The 19,810-nt window shown below is 48.7% G+C and overlaps 1 protein-coding gene across 7 annotated transcripts in view; it reads right to left on the reverse strand.

The window, feature by feature from the left end:
• Nucleotides 1-684: 684 nt before the first annotated feature.
• The window catches only part of LOC143374700 (zwei Ig domain protein zig-8), a 139,219-nt gene continuing 120,093 nt past the window's right edge, over nt 685-19,810 (reverse strand). For 3 of the 7 annotated variants that reach the window (XM_076823044.1, XM_076823047.1, XM_076823046.1), the window contains exons 4-8: nt 11,087-11,297; nt 9,050-9,109; nt 7,430-7,580; nt 6,801-6,961; nt 685-3,613 (exon numbers count right to left, since the gene is read on the reverse strand). In XM_076823044.1, the coding sequence (XP_076679159.1) occupies nt 3,513-3,613; nt 6,801-6,961; nt 7,430-7,580; nt 9,050-9,109; nt 11,087-11,297 (684 nt within the window). In that variant the 3' untranslated portion in view covers nt 685-3,512. Of the gene's footprint in view, nt 3,614-6,800; nt 6,962-7,429; nt 7,581-9,049; nt 9,110-11,086; nt 11,298-17,776; nt 19,415-19,810 lie in introns of those variants that run through there. The other 4 variants (XM_076823051.1, XM_076823045.1, XM_076823048.1 and 1 more) reach the window with 4 other exon arrangements.

Here is a 19,810-nt window from a genome sequence, read left to right on the forward strand (position 1 = left end):
AAGAAATCGCAAAGGAAAAGGGATGAGAAAGGCACCGAGGGACACAGCCGGCACAGAGCGGGGTGGAAGACAGAGACGCGAGTTTCGATAGAAAAGACTGGAGGTTTGAAAGGGTACTCTCCGTACGATTCCTCCTTTTTTTGTCAACTCGGTGGGTTAGACAGAATCGTGGCGAATGATTGTATCGAATCCTGAAGTACCCGGGAGCCGGATGTCGGTGCTCAGCCTGCTGATGATGTCGAGAGACACTTCGGGGCCGGTCGATTGTTTTTCGGCGACGGACGAAATTGATTACTCCGGTGTCTGGGGAAATATGACGTAATGGCGCTTTGTCGTAAGCGTATTATCCGGGTATTTCTTTTTTCTCGCGCCAAACGGAGGCTTGAGAGATTGAATCTGAAAATCTTCCAAGGAGAATTTGACATTTGCGAGATTAAGCGATACTTCTTGCGGTCGCGTTACTGCTGGTGATGATAAATCATCCGGTCGAATTTTCGGATCAGAATCTCGTTGGAATTTTTAAGCTATAGGCAGGTGTAGGCGTACCTACCCCCATCCATCACTTCTTTTTTTTAAATGGTCGATGCTGCTTTCGGCAATGTTTGCAGCACAATCGTTGCGCAAACAATCGAACACTAGAAAGAAGCATCGCTGCGGGAAGAAGAAATTAGACGTCGATTTATATCATCGTTACATTTATTGAAACAGTACTCACGTCGATGAATATTTTTACAGTATAATATTCCGTACTCGCCTCGTCTCGTCTCGCCCGGTTTCACTTGTATCGTTTTGATTCATGACGACGTTTCTCTATAACATGATACATTATCGATTATGAATTTTATGTACAATGCGATCTAGGCTTACATATGAATGCGCAACCAACATTCCTTAAATAATGCGAGTCGCGGATACCGATTATCTAACGTGTGTAACTTTTTCTCGATATTTTTCTGTTTGATTAGCGATTAAACGCGGGCGCGCGCGCGTTTCGAGCTGATATCTTGGGGTCGATATCTCGTACTGTCGACGTCGCGATACGAGTATCTATGTTACATCGAATCCAGATCAACCGAACATAGCCATTCCAAAGGAACGAGACGCCAAGGATCGGGAAAAGTGTTTACGACGATCGTAAAATCGAATGAAATTTCGCCGATAACGTCTCTCTTATTCCAACATTATTAAATCGATTAACGTTCATCTCGAACCGCCAAGTTCTCCGAATATCACACGATCAACATTCAAACTGCCCCGATTAAACGACGATAATGGCTCGTGCCTTCCTCCTCTTTGTCTCATGCCCCGTGAATTCTTGTCACAGTGCGTATCGATTAATTCGCCTAACGTGCGTCACCGTTTTAAGTCTTCGCCACCCTCACGCGTCAGCTCCAAAATATTGTCCTTTCACAACGACATAAATTACCGTATAAACTATACAAGAAGGAATAATATCGCGAACCTCCTCCGCCGTGTCCATATCCGCACTCCGTCGAAACGTAACACCGCGAACGTATCCTGGCAGTCTGTTTTACACCGTGAATCCTCAATCCTAGTTTCTTCATGGTACAACATTATAAAAAATCTATTTAGACCTAAGGTAAGTCGCACCTTAACGCACTAACCGTTATGATATCGTTTACTCCATAACGTTACACCGTAATAAATCTACTTAATTAATTAAGTTACTACTATCGTGTGTCCTTACGTCGCGATAAACATCTAGGGATGTTGATTCGTGGGAAACGAAACGAATCTCGGTCCGGACTAGGAGAAAATAACCAATTTCATAGCACCGTTTCGACGAGTAATTCCTCTAGCTCTCGGAGCAATGGTAGAGCGACACAAACAGTTTGCAGTTAGAAAAAGTTTCGACGCAGAAATATGCTACGAAATAAAAAGGAATTCAAGAAACAACGAGATTTATATTACCCATATACGTATGTACGTCGCCTTTTTAAGCGCGCTTTCGTTGGGCGACTCGACATACACCTTTCGTATCAGATTTATACACATACTCGTTGATACGCCACGAATTCTTTTGAATTACACTTTCCGAACAACAACGGAACATTATTTCTCTCAAATAAATAACAATTGCCTATTACCAACGTGCTTAAATCTACATTTACATTACTCTTATCTATACACGGGCCCTATGCTTAAGTCGCGTTCATAGAACTCGTAAATTCTTACAAGGTATCGAATGTGATTGCATTTTGATTAGACGTTAAACGATAAGCCGAGAATATTCCGCGCGAAAGAGTGTGAAGAGGGGAAGAACCGTCCAAAAGGGAAACATAAATTGAAGCGTTTCAATTAGCTGGATCGTTATTCCTCATGCCCCGTCAAACAAACAGAAACATATCGAGAACGAACAGTGTTATCGTCCCTGTTATCGTTCCCAAAACGTATGAAAAACAATCGCGGGTACTTTTCGAAAAGACAAGTCCCTTTTGCCGAGCACGCTAGCGCCAGCCATCTCGGAATTACAATGATCCCGATCGGAGCACAGGTCGGGCAGTCAGATCTGGGCAAACACTGAACAATTGAATCCGCGGATCACGCGGTGGGCTTTCGTAAATCAACATCCACGGGAAGAATTTCGTTTTTTAGATAAACGCACTCGTGAAAATCAACCGGACACTGGAAGGTTTCTCGTTTTTTCTCGCGCGAGCTTTATTTACAAACGTTGCCCAGATCCAACGATCCACGATCTATCGTAATCCTCGGACGTGTGGTACTGTACAAACGAGGCCGCTACGAATCGTATCATCCGAACAACCGTATCTTCCTTTATGTACAGAAAACGTTGCGCTACCTACATATATGACACCGTTCAATAGTAAATATCGACTATCCGAATTGCAAACCCTTGAAATCGACGGTATCCGTCGGCGTCGTTGATTTCTCCAAGTTCCGAAGCGACGATGAGGGTCGCTCAGCTAGCTGGACACGCGCGTTTCGCGAGTCCTGAGAGCGTGCACAAGATCCGAGTTCCCAGAGATCACCGAACAGACGCTTCGCACTGAGAATCGGTGCGCGTCGCGTCGGTGAGCGCGCCAGAGGAGAATTCCGAAGAACTAAGTAGAGGGGAACGGTTGATGGGCGATGGGGGGGAAAAATTGCGGTAAAAACGTACGTGTGAGAGATCGTGCTTCATTTCCGCTTCGCCGCGTCACCGCGTCACCGCGTCCTTTCCACGCACAACTCGATCCACTGCACTTTGTCCACGCCTGATCCTTTTTTCTATTTAAATCGCCGGCGATTTCACGGTGCGCGATCACCACCAGCCGCGCTGCAACGCGAATTAGATTGATTTATCCGGCTCGATAGCCACGCACACGCGGCCGCGCGCGCGCGCGTGCGCACGTGTTTGCGTGTGTTTTTCACCGGCATTTGCACCGGATCCGCAGAGTTCGTCAGCGAAAGGGAACGCGTTCCCTTTGCGGTGGCGTTTCACTCTAACGACCCCTCTGTTTCCCAAGTCGCGCCGTTCACAACGAGACTGCTCACCTTAGCAGGTTCGCGATTAACAGAGTTACGGTGGCCAGCAGGATGGTGGGCGTGACGCCACAACTTCCGCCGTGTTGCATGGCCGCTGGATGCTCGCCTGAAACAGAAAAAGTCTCGTTCTACTTTCCTCCGTCCCCCATTTCCGCCTACTCGCCGTCACTCCGTTAAATGCATTTCGGAATTAACGTCAGCCAGCGCGCGGCAAGAATGTGCTAACTCGGTTTGCGTTATCAAGACAAGTGATTTTAGCCGCTCCGCCGCGCCAACCCGCGTCCTGGCGGATGACTTTATGACTTTATGAGAATTCGTGGCGGAACGTAGGAACGCACGAACAGGGGTAGGTACTATCAGGGCCTCGACAGTGACGGTAAACGTGTTTCAAAGTGCAGCCACCTAATTCGTAGGACAGGGTTATTTCTTCCATTACGGTGAACCATTAATAACCGCGATACCGGGGCCCGTGTAACCGATTGCAGCGAGGTTGAACGCAGGACGCCAGCAGAAACAGCAAACTAACGTTAATCAGGAGCTATCCCCGAGGTAGGGGCCACGATTTCCATACAAGCATTTCATATATCCAGACAAATGTTAACGGTGTATCGGGTCGGATGAACGCGCTTTGCACGCAACATCCGCCAGTAATAAAGATAATCAGGCGGGCACAGAGGGTGGCGGTGTAACCGCGGTTAGGCGTGTCGCTCTACTCGCGCTACTCGCGCTATTCGCGATCCTCGCGCTGCTCGCGTTGCTCCCGATTTACGAGCAGATCGAAAATCTCATTCGCTGCCGGTGCTGGTCCAAAGTGGCCAGCGCGCACGTGGGTGAGGTTCGGTCGGTGGAAAAACGACGCCGTTCGTCGTGGACGTGCGTGCACAGCCGCCTCGAGCCCCGTAATTGCGTTAATGCGCAGATAGCGGCCGCCAGGACGGATAATCCGGCGTTGCGTGCGGGCTGATCGCGAAATAATTGAAATTTGCGGTCAATTTTGCAGAGTAATCAGCCGTGTTTGAAATAACGTCGATGGCCGGGCCGTGCCTGGCCGATTGTAAATTAATTATGCAGACGAACTGCGCTGCATTAATTTTCATCCGGCACCGGGTTTTCCCGCGCCGCGGATCGTCGCGTCGGAGCTCGCGGAACGCTTAGGGGGTGAACGCGTTGCGAGGGGTGCACCGGAGTGATCGATGCTGCCACATCACCCTGTCGAAGCGGATCGGAACGGCTCGAAAGTATGCTCGATTGAAGTCCGTTAATGGTATCGCGCGCACTAATCTTCGGGCTATAACTCGTGCCGCGATGATTAGCAGTTCATTGTTGGTCGATGCTTGGAACCGAGAAATCCTTTGACTCGGTTGAATGCCTGATTTTCGCCATGAAAGCGGAACAATTCGGTGCGCCGTGCCGCGTAACGCATACCAAACTCTTTGTTCATCCAGCCAATCAGTGTTTACTTTGGAAATTACAACGTTAATTGTGAATTAAACGCTCCTAGCGGGATACGAGCTTCTCCTTTGCTGTATCCCATTCCTGGCAGTGAGAATTCAAATTCTGTCGTGCTTTGAATGGAAAGAATAGAACACTTTGAGCAGAGGATGAGGACGTGAAACACTCCGCGTGGAATTCTGCTGTTCTAAGAAAGCCAATTACGTTAATTAGACTTAATTGGTGGCTGTTGGAATCTGCTCCACCGCTGACAGGACGTCCCGCCCAGCAATCAGATCACGGCGCTTCAAAGAGAGAGTAAGTCGTCGACTTCTACGGCTGACGTGTTTCAGCCCGCCCGACTTCCTAGAGGGGTGCGTGCGCCCGAGTCTGCCGATGATTGACAGGCTGGATTGCTGAACTTGCCGAGCAAGATATTGCATGCGTTATCGCGGGTGTTGCCGTGGCTGACAATAGATCAAAACCAAGTGTATGCGTGAGGGGCCGAGTACTTGCCGCGTCGCGTCCCGTCGCGGTCCCAATACACGAGCCTGTCAAACTTTACGACGAGGGATTTCGATACTTGATGAATGAACGCGCCACCGTCCCTTTTCCTTGTCACACTTCAGGAGTCTCGCCTCTCTGCGTGCCATTGAAATTGCATCTCACGGCACGGGGACAGCCATTGTCGGGAAATTTGTCGAACAATCGTAGTCTAAAGGGCCGACGATGGGCCTCCTTTCAACCGGCAGGGCAGCAATAGCCACGTCCTTTGATTTTCTGAAAGTGTCAACAGCTGCCGACAAGGTACAGCGCGGTTTACGGCTTAAGGAAAGAAAATTCATACGGAGCTAGATACGACCCATTTGCTGCGAGGCCCTGGACGCTAGGGTGGAAATCGTTTTGAGTGTAACGGTGATTAAAAAGCGGCTAACAGAGGCGGTACGTTTCGCGTAGCTGGACGAGATTCCCCCGTCAGAAATAAGGCTGTGAAGTAGAATAGTAGTCATAACATTAATACAACAGAGAAACACAATAATGTGACGTATAGGGATAATCGGAGTCCGAAGCCTTTCAGGCGTTCAGAATTCTTAATGCACTCTTTCGTAGGAAGGGAGACCACTAAAAGCAGACAGGCCATTCTGAGTGTACGACGAAGCGTGTTGGCGAAATTTCGCGAGCTACCGCTTTAAAGTGATCGCGATTTAGTCGGTGCGACGCCTGCTGATATCTCCGTGGCCGATTCCTCCTCTTAAATGCATTTGCACGCGACGTTTGTAGAAGGGCGTGTGCATGACATCGCCCGGGGAACGTTTGAACGGTTCACGCGTGTCGGGCAAAAAGAGAAACGTGCCTAAAAGCCCCGTATAATGATGCCGTATCGAGGAAGCCGGCGTGGCGCGCAGATTTTAAATAAATAACATGGATAATATTTCTCTCCTTTCGAATTATACCAAATTCTCAGTTTATTTGGTTCGTCCACTCCACGTTAATCTGCCTATCGGAATAGTTGATTGAAATAATCCAAAGTACAGGATCATAGTCGACCACTGGGTTAATCCAGATCCCCTGGTCATTAACAAATTTTAGCAGGTAGATGCGATTTCACTGCCATTGAACTCGACAGGCAAATTCATGCTGAGCTCGTCGAAGTTGTCACGAGCTTCTTGCAGACAGGTTAAGCGGTGTTACAAGAAGAGTGCGGATCAATATTAAGAAAGTTGTGTGTCACGGCGCAGCTACGTCTGGGCGCAAGACTGATCGCCGCTCTAGCTCCCGAAGAAATTAAGTTAACCCAGAGAAGAAAGGGGAGAGATGGTGCGAGGTCGAATGAGAATTCAGGGTATAAAAAGGACTCTTACCATTCAGCACGTGGACCATTACGCTGGCTGGATGCGCGTTGCTGGGAATGCAGGTGTAATTTCCGCTGTCGGTCAATCTGGCTTGTGTCACCAGGAGTCTGCTCGTCGTACCGCTTTCCGTTTTCTCGGTCTCCAAGGAAACCCCGCCCCTGCGGTGAACGCTGAATTATCAAAGATACTTTGCTACTATTCACAGCACACGTTATATTACTTTGTTAGTAGTTTCTAAGGTCTGATACGTTTCCCGAATTCCGCAGCGACGGTATATATAAGTACGCGTTTACGCGCTACCCTGTCTCTACCCCTTCTAGCGAGAGTATTTACGTGCTCATCTGTTCCACGGTTGGAAATTTCGTGGTTCAGGTATGCATATCCGTGCGAAAACGATCGCGTTCGAACCGATACACGGGGCCATTGAAAGCCTGTCGCGCAAGCTACTCCGTGGAGCCGGAAATTTTCGATACATACGTTCGGTGCATCTTCTATGGGGTGTGCGGCAATAATCGTAACGCAGGCAATCGAACGGAAAGGAACGCAAGCCCGGGGCGCGAAAATAGCGCGGAGCTGCTCGCGGGTGTACGGGGGACATTACGGGGTGAACTCGAGAACTTGATTCTCGTGGCATGTACCTGGGACTGTCGAAATCCACCACATCTCTTCCGTGATGCCACGAAACGCTGCTGGGCGGTGTACTTTGCACATTAACGGTGCACGTGAGGCTTATCGTGCTGCCCTTCCTCACGTAGGCGTCTTCCGGACCCAGGATTTTCGCCTGAGCAGCTGCAACACACATTGGAAATCGGACGCTTAAGCATTCCGCCCTCGCTACTACTTAAATTTCGTTTATTCGTTCGGGGTTGCGCGCGGCGCGTCGCATAGCATCTACTGTCTCATGAATTTTACAAATTCCTTTAAGTCTATCCTCAAGCGATATCGCTTAACACCGCCGAACTGGCTCTGTGCGCGTTAAAAATTAACGCGTACGTGCTCGGGGCGAGTAGTTTGTCGTCTGCGAGAGCCATTAATTGGATTACGGGTGCCTCTCCGTTGCTAAAACTTTATCGAGACGGGGGATGGAACTTTGATTGACGCTAGCAGGGAAATAGTAACGGGACGAGGTGTGTTATTAATGCTGAAAATTATGAGATTCGATTCGGCAAATTGAGGTAAGTGAACGTAAATTCGGTGTGTGTATACGTGTGTGTGTAATACTCTATGCAAATGCGCGGAGGGGAGGGCGTGGGTATTCGCGAACTTTCCGTGGCTCTGCTCGTGACTAACATTCGAAACGAATTTCGCCCAAGTTTTAATGGAACTTCGAAGTTGAGGTCGTCGAAAACGAAAAATAAAACGCCACCCGTCTAAACTTACGTTGTTGCCGTGAATATTTTAATTGAGGGAAGAGTAGGAAATAGGATGAATGAACCTCACCCCGTCGCTCTGATTGTTATTCAAAGGAGCGCGTCATCTACGCTTTTGTCTCTGTATTTTGAAACAGAAGCGAGCGAGTCCATGCCAAATGCTGCATGAAAAACTGTCCGTACGTTTCAATTCAATCGCATTCTACGAGAATTTATAGCGGAAAGTACGCGTACCTGAATTATCGCAGAGCTGAAATTCATTTTCGCCGATCGATACGCGGTGCAGAGTCGCGTTTGAACAGAATTAAGAAACACTGGCACGCACTACGAATTATCGAGCATCAGCAAGGGCGCATAGAGAAACTTAAATGTTGCACATTGAGCGGAGAGCAGGCCGAGCGTGTGCGTGATTGTCGCGTGTCGGGTCAACGGGAGCCAACCTTATATAGCGTCACTTCTCCGCGATAATTATTACTACGACAATAATTCGGTGGCAATTAGAAGACATGGGTGACTGCGTAACATGACATCCACGGTTATGAGGGTGCGACCATCAGCGAAACAGATCTTTTACCGCTAAAGTCAGCTCGACCTGCCCTCGTAAAACAAAACCATCCGGGGGTCGCATTAATTAACGTTAAACGGGGAGGGCGTGCATGCACTGATAGAGCACGGGCTGGTACACACACACATGCTGGCCAGCGACAACGAACAAAGGTACGTACAGAGACGAAGAGAAAGAGAGAGAGAGATAGATAGAGAGAGAGATATATAGAGAGAGGAATAGAAAGAGTGACACAGGCAAAGATCTACACACTGGTCGCAATAAAACGTCTAGCAGCAAGTTCAACAGCTTGGAAAAGGAGTCTGTTCTTGCGTGATTCTAACCTGAGTTGAACGTCCGGTGAATAGCGTTCGGTGTGGTGGTGGCGGGGACAGGGGCACTTTCTGGAATGGGAGGACAGAAAAGATATCGAGTTAATCGATTTCGTCGAGAGATCTACTGTTTCGTGGGTGGCTCGGGGATTGAACTGCCACCGAAAGCACCGTGATATGGGTTACGTGCGATATTCGCTCGATATACATACGTATGTACCGTGCATCGCTGTTCATTCATGCTGTTCGTAGCCCCTTTCTTGCTCCCTGATACGCTTCGTTCTTCTTTCTATCGCGATAACGGCTTCGCGGCTCTTTCCGAGGCCAGGCACATTTATCTTTGGCTCGCGACAAGAATTCGTAGGGAGCAACCCCTTCTCCCGCTGTTCGTTACAAGGTCCCCGAATTCCTCCATACAAGATGGGTATCGATTCCGGCCAACTGGCGACCAATTACATACTGTTATGCACAGCGGAACGCTGGCTCGTGATAGGGACAGGTACACGCGCAAGGGCTACGAACATAATTAATGAACAGCAGTGTCCGTGTGCGTGGAGTGTTCGAGATCTCGGTGACACGAGGAAACGGATTGCGGATGGTGCTGAAAGAACTCGATTGTCGCGAAATTGATGTAGTTCCCGAGCAGTTCGATAGTGTGGACGTTGAAAAGAATTTGATAACACGCGCGCGCAAATGGAAGTCACCGCTCGATGGTTTGACAAAAAACTCCGGACAACGCAGCAATTACGTCGCACCGATGGCAAACGATAGAATGGATTATTAAATTAGCGAAACATCGGCGCGGTACGGTGCATTATCGTCCGCCACGGTCATTTGCGATAGAACTCTGTTTAAACCGCGTATATTGTTATTCGCTGCTGTTTGCCAAGCGAGCGATTAATAACGATAACACGTGATCATTAAAATCGATAAATTAAACGTACTAAATAATAGAAGCTCGTTAGCGTGCAGCGGATACATTGTATGTACTCGAATGTGGGTACGCGCCGGAGCATCAGAAAAGAAACGGAGCGGAGTTACAATCGGGGCTGCTGGAAATCCGCAATTACACGGCATCGGAAAATAAACATCGGCGGAAACGATTTCAATATAATCGTGGAAAAAGAAGGATAATATACGCGGCGTGTAAACCAATTCGTGTAATTGAACGCGTGGCATTGTTTGCTAATCCCCCTCGATCTCGTGCCTCTGCCTTGATCATGCTTGATGCACGAAGAGGACGATGCTCGATAATTCACGAGGACTTTTAATTGACAGTGTAACGTCACCACTGTTGTAACCTGAAGTGCTGCCGCAACGACGCGACGCGGTCGCGTTCACCACTCGACGTTGACAGGACGGTCAATTAGGCAAATTAATTGCACGATAGAAGTACCAGGAGACGAAATCAACGGTTTGCAAGCACATCGTAGAATGATTCTCTCGACAGATAAGATGCAACGAGGTTAAGGAATGAAACCGACCTCTCAAAGATGTCACGTTTCATCGCGATAGGCCATAGGCATGCAAGCGAAAAGCAAGTCAGTCAATCCTTTGGCCTCTTTCGCGCGAGAACTCGATGGCGTGTTATTGCTTTTGTCTTCTAATGTCAGTCTGCCAGCAAGTGGCAAGTGGTAGGTATCTTCTACGATGCTTCTTGGAGCAATGACAAACAGAATCGTGGGTATCGTGCGCTATCGAGTGTCTCGCTTGAAAGGACCACTTTTCTCATGCTAGTGCGTAGTCAGGATACCGGAAGAAGTGTCTGTCCTGATCGTTCAGGCGGTAGACACGTACACAAGCATTGGAAGTTATTTCTCGTTTGTCCCCGTTATGCAAGATATGAACAGTGATAACGGAGCTTTTATAAACTTGCCGATTAACCCTTTCGCGAACGATCGATGGACGCTTGCTGAAATTTCGAAGCCCTCAAAGGGCTGCACGAACACTTGCTTGCCCCTTTGTGTCAATTTTCGTTAATACCCTTTCAACGCAGTGGCCACGAGAGGGTTAATCGCTACGATAATGGTCGCACAACTGCAGCTTTACCTTCGACTCTCAACATGAAGGCTAAATTCATTTTGGGCTCGGTGTTAACCTGGCATTCGTAAACTCCGGCGTCACGTTCTTGGACGAACTCGATCTTCAACGTCCATTCGTCGGACGTTTCCGGATGCTTCACGGAAAATCTTCCGTCTCCCGTGTACGTGGAGATAGACGAGGTGAGTATGTGTAAATCCCTTTTCCGTATCCAGGATACCTGAAACCAAAATGTCCGCGGTTCAGCATCGTCAGAATTTCAACGAAAATTCTGGGACCATGAACTCTGCTCTCACCACCATCCCTCCACTTACCCACCTTTCACGGATTCTCTAAAGCGTTCAGAAGAAACTTTCTATTCGTTGAATACTGTGAATTAAAGCGACTTGGCTGGATAGTAAAGCCCATAAAAGGGATGTTGACCGATGTAAAGGGTAGTATGAATGACGATTATAGGTTCCAGATTCGTCTGGCTCGCGCCGCGGTGCAGAATTACAAGGGTGGCGTTGCAACGGGCACGGGGAAACAATGTTTGACGCGAACGTACCTACATTCATGAAATCTGTTAATAGTGGCCCGATAACATTTCCATTGATCTATCGGCGCACCTGTGACGATCTAATAATCAAATTGCCAAATGCCACGCAGCGCGTATGAAATTTTAGCTGCGCCCTTCCATTGTGGTAACCCACACGTCGTTATACGCCAATCTGTAGACGAAAAGCGTTAAATTGTCCCGCATAAAATTGCGTTTGTCGTTGCAAAGAGAACCGAATCATCGGTGGTATTATCCTCTCTACCAATTGATTTGCCACTGGAAAGGCGAGAGGGTGTCGGGTGATGGCCATGTCAATGATATCATTGATATCAAGTGGACTGGATATCTCGTGGCAACGATGGTGCTTGAAAAATAAATGTCTGAAATCACTCTTTTCTATCAGGCTATCGACGCGACGTTTTGTTGGTGATCGTTAAATGTCTCCGCGCTAGCTTCACAATGATTACAGAAGTACGTGCTGTCCGTCGCGCCGGCAGTTTCTGCGCTAAAAGTCACCCCCTATGAAAACCCTTTTCCAACCCTCGCGCTTATGGGGGCAGGCTCTCCGAGCCTCGGCAACGGGGATCGTTAAACGTATGTTTCCGGGGAAGAAGATCTTCTCACCCTCGTTAATTATTCCCGGCTGCATCCTTCCGCAGCTCGGAGAGGGAGAGACAGGGATGCCTTAGAACGGCAGAAAGGGAGGGACAGGAGTGCAATCCTTCTCGACAAACGGAACACGTCGAAACGGTGGATCTCTCGAGAAGTTCTCGACGTTAGACGTTTGATAAGGGTTCGTCGTTTCATTTTACGATTACGCACGTCGCGCATTAATTGAACATTACGTTCCAACCCTGTTGTTCTTCCCTGTTTAATCAGTTCGACGAGATTCCCAGCAATCGAAGGATTAAGGCCCGACGCGTTGGAAAACCTTCCTCGGAATCGCCGAAAGTTCCTCGCAAATGCTTTCCTAAGTTCTATGATTTGAAATTCTCATTATTTCGATTACGAATCGAGGCCGCGTTTCACGTCAGACTTATTCCGCGAATTTATTCGGCAAACCCGGGGCGTGAGAAGCCAGAGAGGAGAAACCAGTCCTTCGCGTATAAATTTCCACGTATATACGTATTCTTTATCGGGCTACCCTTCTCTTTTCTCGCCAGGAATAGCCCAGTTATCGTTTCGCGCCTTTTATATCTAGTGGACGACCAGCCCCACCGGGGAAAATTAAATATCTTGCAGCTCTTACGCTCTGCCCCACGGGGTCGAATCTGTTCGTAAGTTACCCACGGACATCTTATAGTTTCGAACTCGGCTCTCGGCGTCGAGATTACGGGAACAAGGATGTTACGTGCTCGACGTGTTATCGTGGAATTTCGCCTCTATTAAAGTACAACGAGGCGAGAAATCTACAAATAAAAAGGACCGTGCCCACCAGCGGACCGACGAAACATTCTTCTAGCGGTGCGGACGCCAGCATTTTAATTACAGAAATATTTTCCGTCGGAATGGCGAGAGTTTAAAAGCGGCCTCCCAGTAAAGACGGGTATTGTTCGAGCTCTACGGGAAACGTAATATAAGTTGCGGTTGGATAAGTTTTCAGTCTCCCTTTCCACGTTTGAATTACGGCTCTCGATAGTCGGCTTAGCTCTCGATTTTAATTTCAGGTGTGAAACTCGTATAACTCATTTACCTTATAAAAGCGTTCCTTCGCAGTTTCAAATGTTTACAAGTGAGAAGGATAGGCGTGGGAGGGAAAGGTGTAGGTGGAAATTTACGACATCGCACGTACCTACAGCATGTCTGAGCGCAATTTGCCGGCTGGTAGCTAGTATAAGGGAGCTTTGGTGGCTTTGCCCTTTCGAAGCCACGAAGATCTGCCACTTTCTGCTTAGGTCAACCCGAAAGCACCATGGAAAGACGGCTCTTTGTGCAGCTACGTATATACATCTTCTCCGGCGCGATCTCCATTTCCTATTAATCCGACAGCAGAGCAAACCAGGATTCGGGATTCCACGGAGGCTGGTAGATGAGAAACAGGAGGGAAGAGGGACGGAGAATCATTGAAATTGGATAAAGGATACGTAGCAATTTAACCGAAAAAGAAACGTAGAGCAGGGCTGGTAAGAGCACAGAGACAAGCAGAGGAAGAGCCCAACGAATTTTCCTCGGAACAAGGAACTTTCACATGGAGGAATATTTCCATCTTACGTATCCCTCTACCCTGTTTCACCCCTCAGAAGCCTCGACGTACGTGCAGGCATTTTCTAAACGGCACCGACGGGACTGTTGCGGCCTCGACACGCAACCAAGTCGCGTTTCCGCGCGGAGGGTGGCGAGAGGTGAAGCGTCTTAGACGTTTCCCGTCGGGGCTGTGCCCAGAAGAAAATGGAAACTTGCCTGTGCAACGGGGAACGATGATTTTCCCAGCCATTCACGGTAATTTCTTGGGATAAAAGGTTTTTCCACGCAGGTACGCGCGGAGATCGACGGGACGCGACGCGGCTCCGACGGGACGGGAGCGGCGAACGGGGAAGTCGAGGGGTGGAAATGATGGCAAGCGTTCGCCTGAGGTAAATTCGATTTACAGACGACTTGATGTACATCTTTACTCGCACCTACATACCTACGCGCGTAGCTGCGCGGTGTGCACCCCCGTTTTCTTGCGTCGCTCTTACCGCGGCGTTCGCCGAATCCACAGCCGCAGCCGTAGCCGCAGCCGAGTGTGTCAATCAATTTAAGGGCGACAGATCGGTTTGCCTGAATTTTATTTCCAACGCACCGGCTGAGACAGTCGCGCGACAAACACTGACTGACGCGTCGAATAAAAGTATCTACAGCTCTTCTGGTACGGTGTATTTCGTAAAATGTTGCAACTGGAGGTGGTTGCGAGAAATGCCCCTGCGTCCTTCGCGTAATCGCATCACGCCTCGGAATTCTCTAAAGCAATCTGGGAAAGTTGCTCGGTTCGTCGAACGGCAAATTATTCGTGTCGGTGGAAATGCCAATCATCGGGGTGCTCATGATCATTTTATTGTAGGCTAGTTGGCGCAAACCCGATAGAAATTAGAGATACCAATTAGCAGGTGGTATCGCTTTAATGGCTACCTCTCGGTATCGTACATCATCGTCGATGCTGCAGCGAACTGCGCACGACGCGCATGTTGGTCGTTGATTATTGTCGCCATTGTTATCATTGTCATTACTTGAATATCCTATTGGTTCCAGCGCCTCTCTCCCTCCGGGCCCCTGTCTGCCTGTCCTCCATCCCTGGCGTACATCTCCTCGTTTGCCAGGTCGTTCATTACCTGGCCATCTGTGCCTGCTACTCTGCCAATGGCGAAATGCTGGCCTAACATTTATAACACTCGATATGCCAGCTAATAAATTGGCAGGCTTTCAGTGAATGATGCGACAGTGAATCTACCGCATTGCTTCTGCAGGTCGCAGGTATCCTAGCCGCAAGCAGTAGCAATTTCGCTTATTGAGTATGGTGTTTCATTGCTGCGGGAACTCGATACAGAACGCGTAGAAGCTCTCCCGCATTGGATCGCAGAAATATCTGCCGAAACGTTGTAACTTCTGGGTTGTTTAACCACGCTCGGTTCCCAGGAACAGAGGCGTGGTGCATCTTGAAGAATCGCGAGCCCCTAATGAAATAATGGCAACTGCAGGGACCCCGAGGAAATTGCGCGCTTCGCGCCCCCGACGAGATGAAACGAGACTAATGCCTGGTAATTGGACGAGCTTCAGGAGTGCCAACCCGAAGCATTCACGGGAGGACAGTTAGGCATGGCACCGGTCCAAATTTCGTGTAGCCTCGCGCAAAAGGGGGCCGGATAGAAAAGGAAAGGAAAAAGGAAGAAATAAAAAGCGGCGGAGACGCCCTAGAGCAGTGTTGCTTCTTTAACAAACTCCCGTGCGCTCCTCTTCCGCGCGAATTCGTGTTCATCGACGTTGTGCGAGCAATCGACGGTGTTCTACCGAGTAAAAGCTGGCCGAGGCTATTCGAAGAAAAATGAGAATCGCGGTAACGAAAAGAAGTCAGGCGAAAAACGGGGACGAAGCAGGAGATGAAGAAGAAGAAGAAGAGGAAGGTTCTGCTGGAGAACGATCGAACTGATGGGCTAATTAGTATTGGAGCTCTGCAGGTTCCTTGCACCCTAACGCGCAGACTACATCCTTCGAGTTTCTGGCTTGGCTGGAAGATACTGGCAGAGGTGTCTTGGGGATAGTTCCCGTTAATGAGCCTCTGGTAACGACGCCTTTTTCCTCCGTGCCCATATATCCAGCCGAGAGACCTCCTCCTAATCTGGCCCAGCGCATTCTCTCATCCTTGCGCTACTAGCCCTTCCGTTCCACTCGATCATACCTCATACCCCTCATCGTTCAACTATTCTCCGAGTCGGCCAAATATTCGCAATCCCCTGCTTTTGGGCAAGGTGAACCGTCAATGAAATAATGCACTTTGCAAACTTCCAAATTATGCCACGCGAAACGCGCTGCAAGCTTTAACGGGGTTATAGTTCGTAAGTATTCGTTATTTAAAAGAATCGTGCGCGATTCATTCCTAGAAGCACTGTCTTCCGAAGAGAATACAAAGAGATTCAGATAGACGAAATCGTATAATTTACCATGTCCAAAAACGATGATATTCCTCGAAGCGTGCAGAAAATTGATAACTCGAACGCACCGATACACACGCATTGGGAACAGTTTCGGCATCGATACGCGGTGTCGCCGTGTTTTTGTTTGCGCATCTTTGACGTATTTTTGGTGTTGCTTTTACCTGTGCTCCGGGGAAAGGGAGAGAAAATGCTTTGATGTCGGTTTGGTTGGAAAATGTTCATACTCATTTGTTCCAGCAAGCCAGTGGCGAACACATTCGTCAAGCGTACACGTGTTATTATCCTGGAAAGCTCACTTTTATGGATGCGCTTTTATCAACAGTACGGACATCTGTTCCCCTATCGATAGCACGAGCCAACCTAAAATTAATGGCTGTTTCAGTCGGGAAACAAGCCGTCGCCATTAAAAGTATGGTGCACGGTTTAATCGACAGTCTCGCGCTAAATTGACTGATGTGATCGGGCCGAACGCGGCCACGCAGGCAAAAAATACGTTACGACCGCTGCTCCCACCTTTCGTCGCGATATTTCCGTATTACGCGCACACGTTGCAGGCGCTGTTCTTGCGTAAACCAAGCCACGAGCGAATTCACTTCCCCCTCTAACTTGATATTTGCAGCCAGCTCTCGAATCACGAAACGTTGTTTGCCAATAATTCAATCCTACTGTTCGCGTGAACGTTAATAAGTAACATGATGGACGGCGTTACGTAAATTACATTGGACACGTTGATCTGCGCTGCATTACCCGGCGTCAAATTCGATGTAATTCGCTCGTAATCTGGCAGGTGCACCGGGTCTCCACTGGAAACGCGTTTAACAGCTTACTTGGAATAATTTATCCGTTTCTATCGTTTTCGTACGCGCTGAAAGGGAATTGTGCCCTAGTCGACGTTGGCGGCAAGTCGAGGGGGACGTTACTCTTCATCCTGAATGAGAAATCGTCTCGTTTCGTCTTACGACACTGAATACAACAGCGGGGAACTCCAATTCACATACATAAGACCAACGCGTAACCGCTATTTCCTTGGCGAGAGAACAGTAGGTACTCGTGAACGGCGTAAATTTATTCTCATTTCTCGAAACAGGTCTCGCCTCGCTTCATTCAACAATCTTTTTTTCTCTTTAAATCTCTTTGCATGCACCCCTTTGCGAGCACAGGCTGTTGGAATTCTTTCATCGAATGTTCCTTCTTACACGGGGTTGTATCGAGGGGAGGAACAGGGGTTGATTAAAAGGAGAAGCCACTTGGAGAGCAATTATGCTTATAAAAGTGATCGGAACACGCGAGAGACCGGTCCTCCTCGTTTTTGAAACGAAGAAGACGTCGCGTCGTGGTCGTTTGCTGGGCGAAGAAGGAGAAAAAGCGGGAAGGATTGGGATGCCCCTAAAACGGAACGTATTCGCGTGGTGGTCGGGTGCAAGAAAGGCGTTCGTCGAGGTCGTAAATTTCCTGGGCGAAGAGTCGCGGTGAAACCTCGTGCCGAGTGTGGGACACCGAAGTAATTTGAAAGACAGCAAGGCTGATGCTTACGTAAGCTCCGATTGTCAGATCGAAGGGGTGGCTCCAGGGTTGCTCCTGTCCCACCCTTCCATCGTTTTTCCTTCTCGTCAGCCAGCAACGTCGGCAATCCAGCACCTCGTCGCCTTTCATCGAAGTCGCTCGTTTCCGCGAAAGGAAAAGTTAAATTTGCATTCGTAGCGCCGCCTGAAGAGGGCCGTGATCTTTTTGCCTCCTTCTCGACCTCCCCTCATCCTTTAAAGTTTCGCCTCCGTCTCCCAGTAATCCCAATATGTCCTCCTCCGACGCTTCTCGTCGTATCGTCCTTCAATTCAGATTTATGCAGGATGCACACGCGATATAAATTTATAACTGCAGTACCTGGACTGGAATAAAAATTCACCTTCGGTGGAGGCTCTTCCTTCCACGCGGCTTGCTCCTTCGTCGAGCAGTCTTCCTCGTCGGTGTATCTCGCGATTTATTTGTGACTTCGGGCTCCCCGTCATTCAATTCCCTCGAGTATAGTCCACTTTTCAGGTCGCGGTCCGACGTTAATGTTTCGGGAGCGCAGGTTTGATTTAAAATAAATATAAATTCCAGAGTCCACGTTGAAGAGGTTGCTTGAGCTATGGTGAATTAAAACTTCTTATATCTTCCGCACTCTTTGCGATTGCTCCTCTGCTACGGTGAACAAGAGTAAAAGAGGAGCATGCATCATCGTGAGATATGGGTTCAGCCATGTGAATCGGAAGAGTATCGCGGCTGAATATATTGAGGCAAAAGTATACTGTCTAAAGATTCCCCGGAGTTTTTGTTCTTGCACCGGTGCTGATTTGAATATAAAGTAGCGCGCATGATTGTTGGAGCCCGAGGTGTTTATTCATACGTCTGGGAGCCTGTTGCTGCCTTCCGGTTCCTTCAGAGGAACGCTCTGTGTTCTTATCTTCCTGTCTATTCGTTAGCAGGTGTATACTTGATGGCTTATTTCGCGCGCCCATTCCTGTCTTAATGCGTTTCCCCTGAATGCGCGGAAACGCGGCGTTGTTCCGAAGACACGCGTGATATATACTATCGATCATCGCTGAAATTAATTACACTTTGTCAATCTGCCAGTCGCACGAAGATCGAAAGGCTGTCGTGGATATTTAACGCGACAACAACAGCCCGTCGCCGACGCGGCGCAACGGTGAAATGAAACTATTCGCATAAGTGGGACGGACGTTTACACGCGTTTGTTTAATGTAATTAATGGCCGCATTGTTCGCACAAAATAAACTACAGCGAGGCGTCGAAAGCAGGGCCAGCGGGCGCATTCAAAGAGATCGGGGTTATTTCATTAATCGTGAATTCAACGCGGTACGGAATAACGACTGGACGCGGACGCGGCCCGGTCTGGTTCGGTCCGCGTGTACATACATATACATATACCTATATCGAGGCTAAACCGAATCGACTAAATCGAATTTGCCTTCGACATCCGCCTTTAATAACGTGACACGGCCTTTTTGTGTCCGGAATCCCTCTCGTTCGCAGTCCCCCGCGTCACGGAAATACGCGCACACGTGACCAGATTTATTTATCCTAACGAGAATTGCGTGCAGCTCGCTCGGGCTACGCGGCTGATCGCGCGTTTTATGCCTTAAAGTTTATTCCAGTTTAATTCTCTCGTTTCTTCCACCCTTTCCATATTCCCCCCCCCCCCCCTTTCGCCGGCTGTCCACGCGTGCCCTCCCGCCGTCGATCAGCTCTTTGAAGAGAGCGCACCACGCGTCCCAATATCGATTTCCTATAAAACCTTCAGGGAGATGCGCCACGTTCAAAGGAGCAACGGTACCACGGCCTCGTGGTTGCTGAATTTTGAACAATGTCGGATAGAACTGACGCGCAACCGTTTCATTTGGCTGGATGAAACGGGTGGAAAAAAATACCGCGCCACTTCGTGCGGGTTGATTACACGGAAGAAAGTAAAACGGGGGGACGCGGCTTACCTACTTTGGCCATTTCGAAAGTCTGAACAAGGAGGCTGTTAGTCGAATTCCTCGGTAATCGTGTTCGATCCTGTGTCTC

This window comes from Andrena cerasifolii, chromosome 11 (genome assembly GCF_050908995.1).
Source record: "Andrena cerasifolii isolate SP2316 chromosome 11, iyAndCera1_principal, whole genome shotgun sequence".
NCBI lineage: Eukaryota > Metazoa > Arthropoda > Insecta > Hymenoptera > Andrenidae > Andrena > Andrena cerasifolii.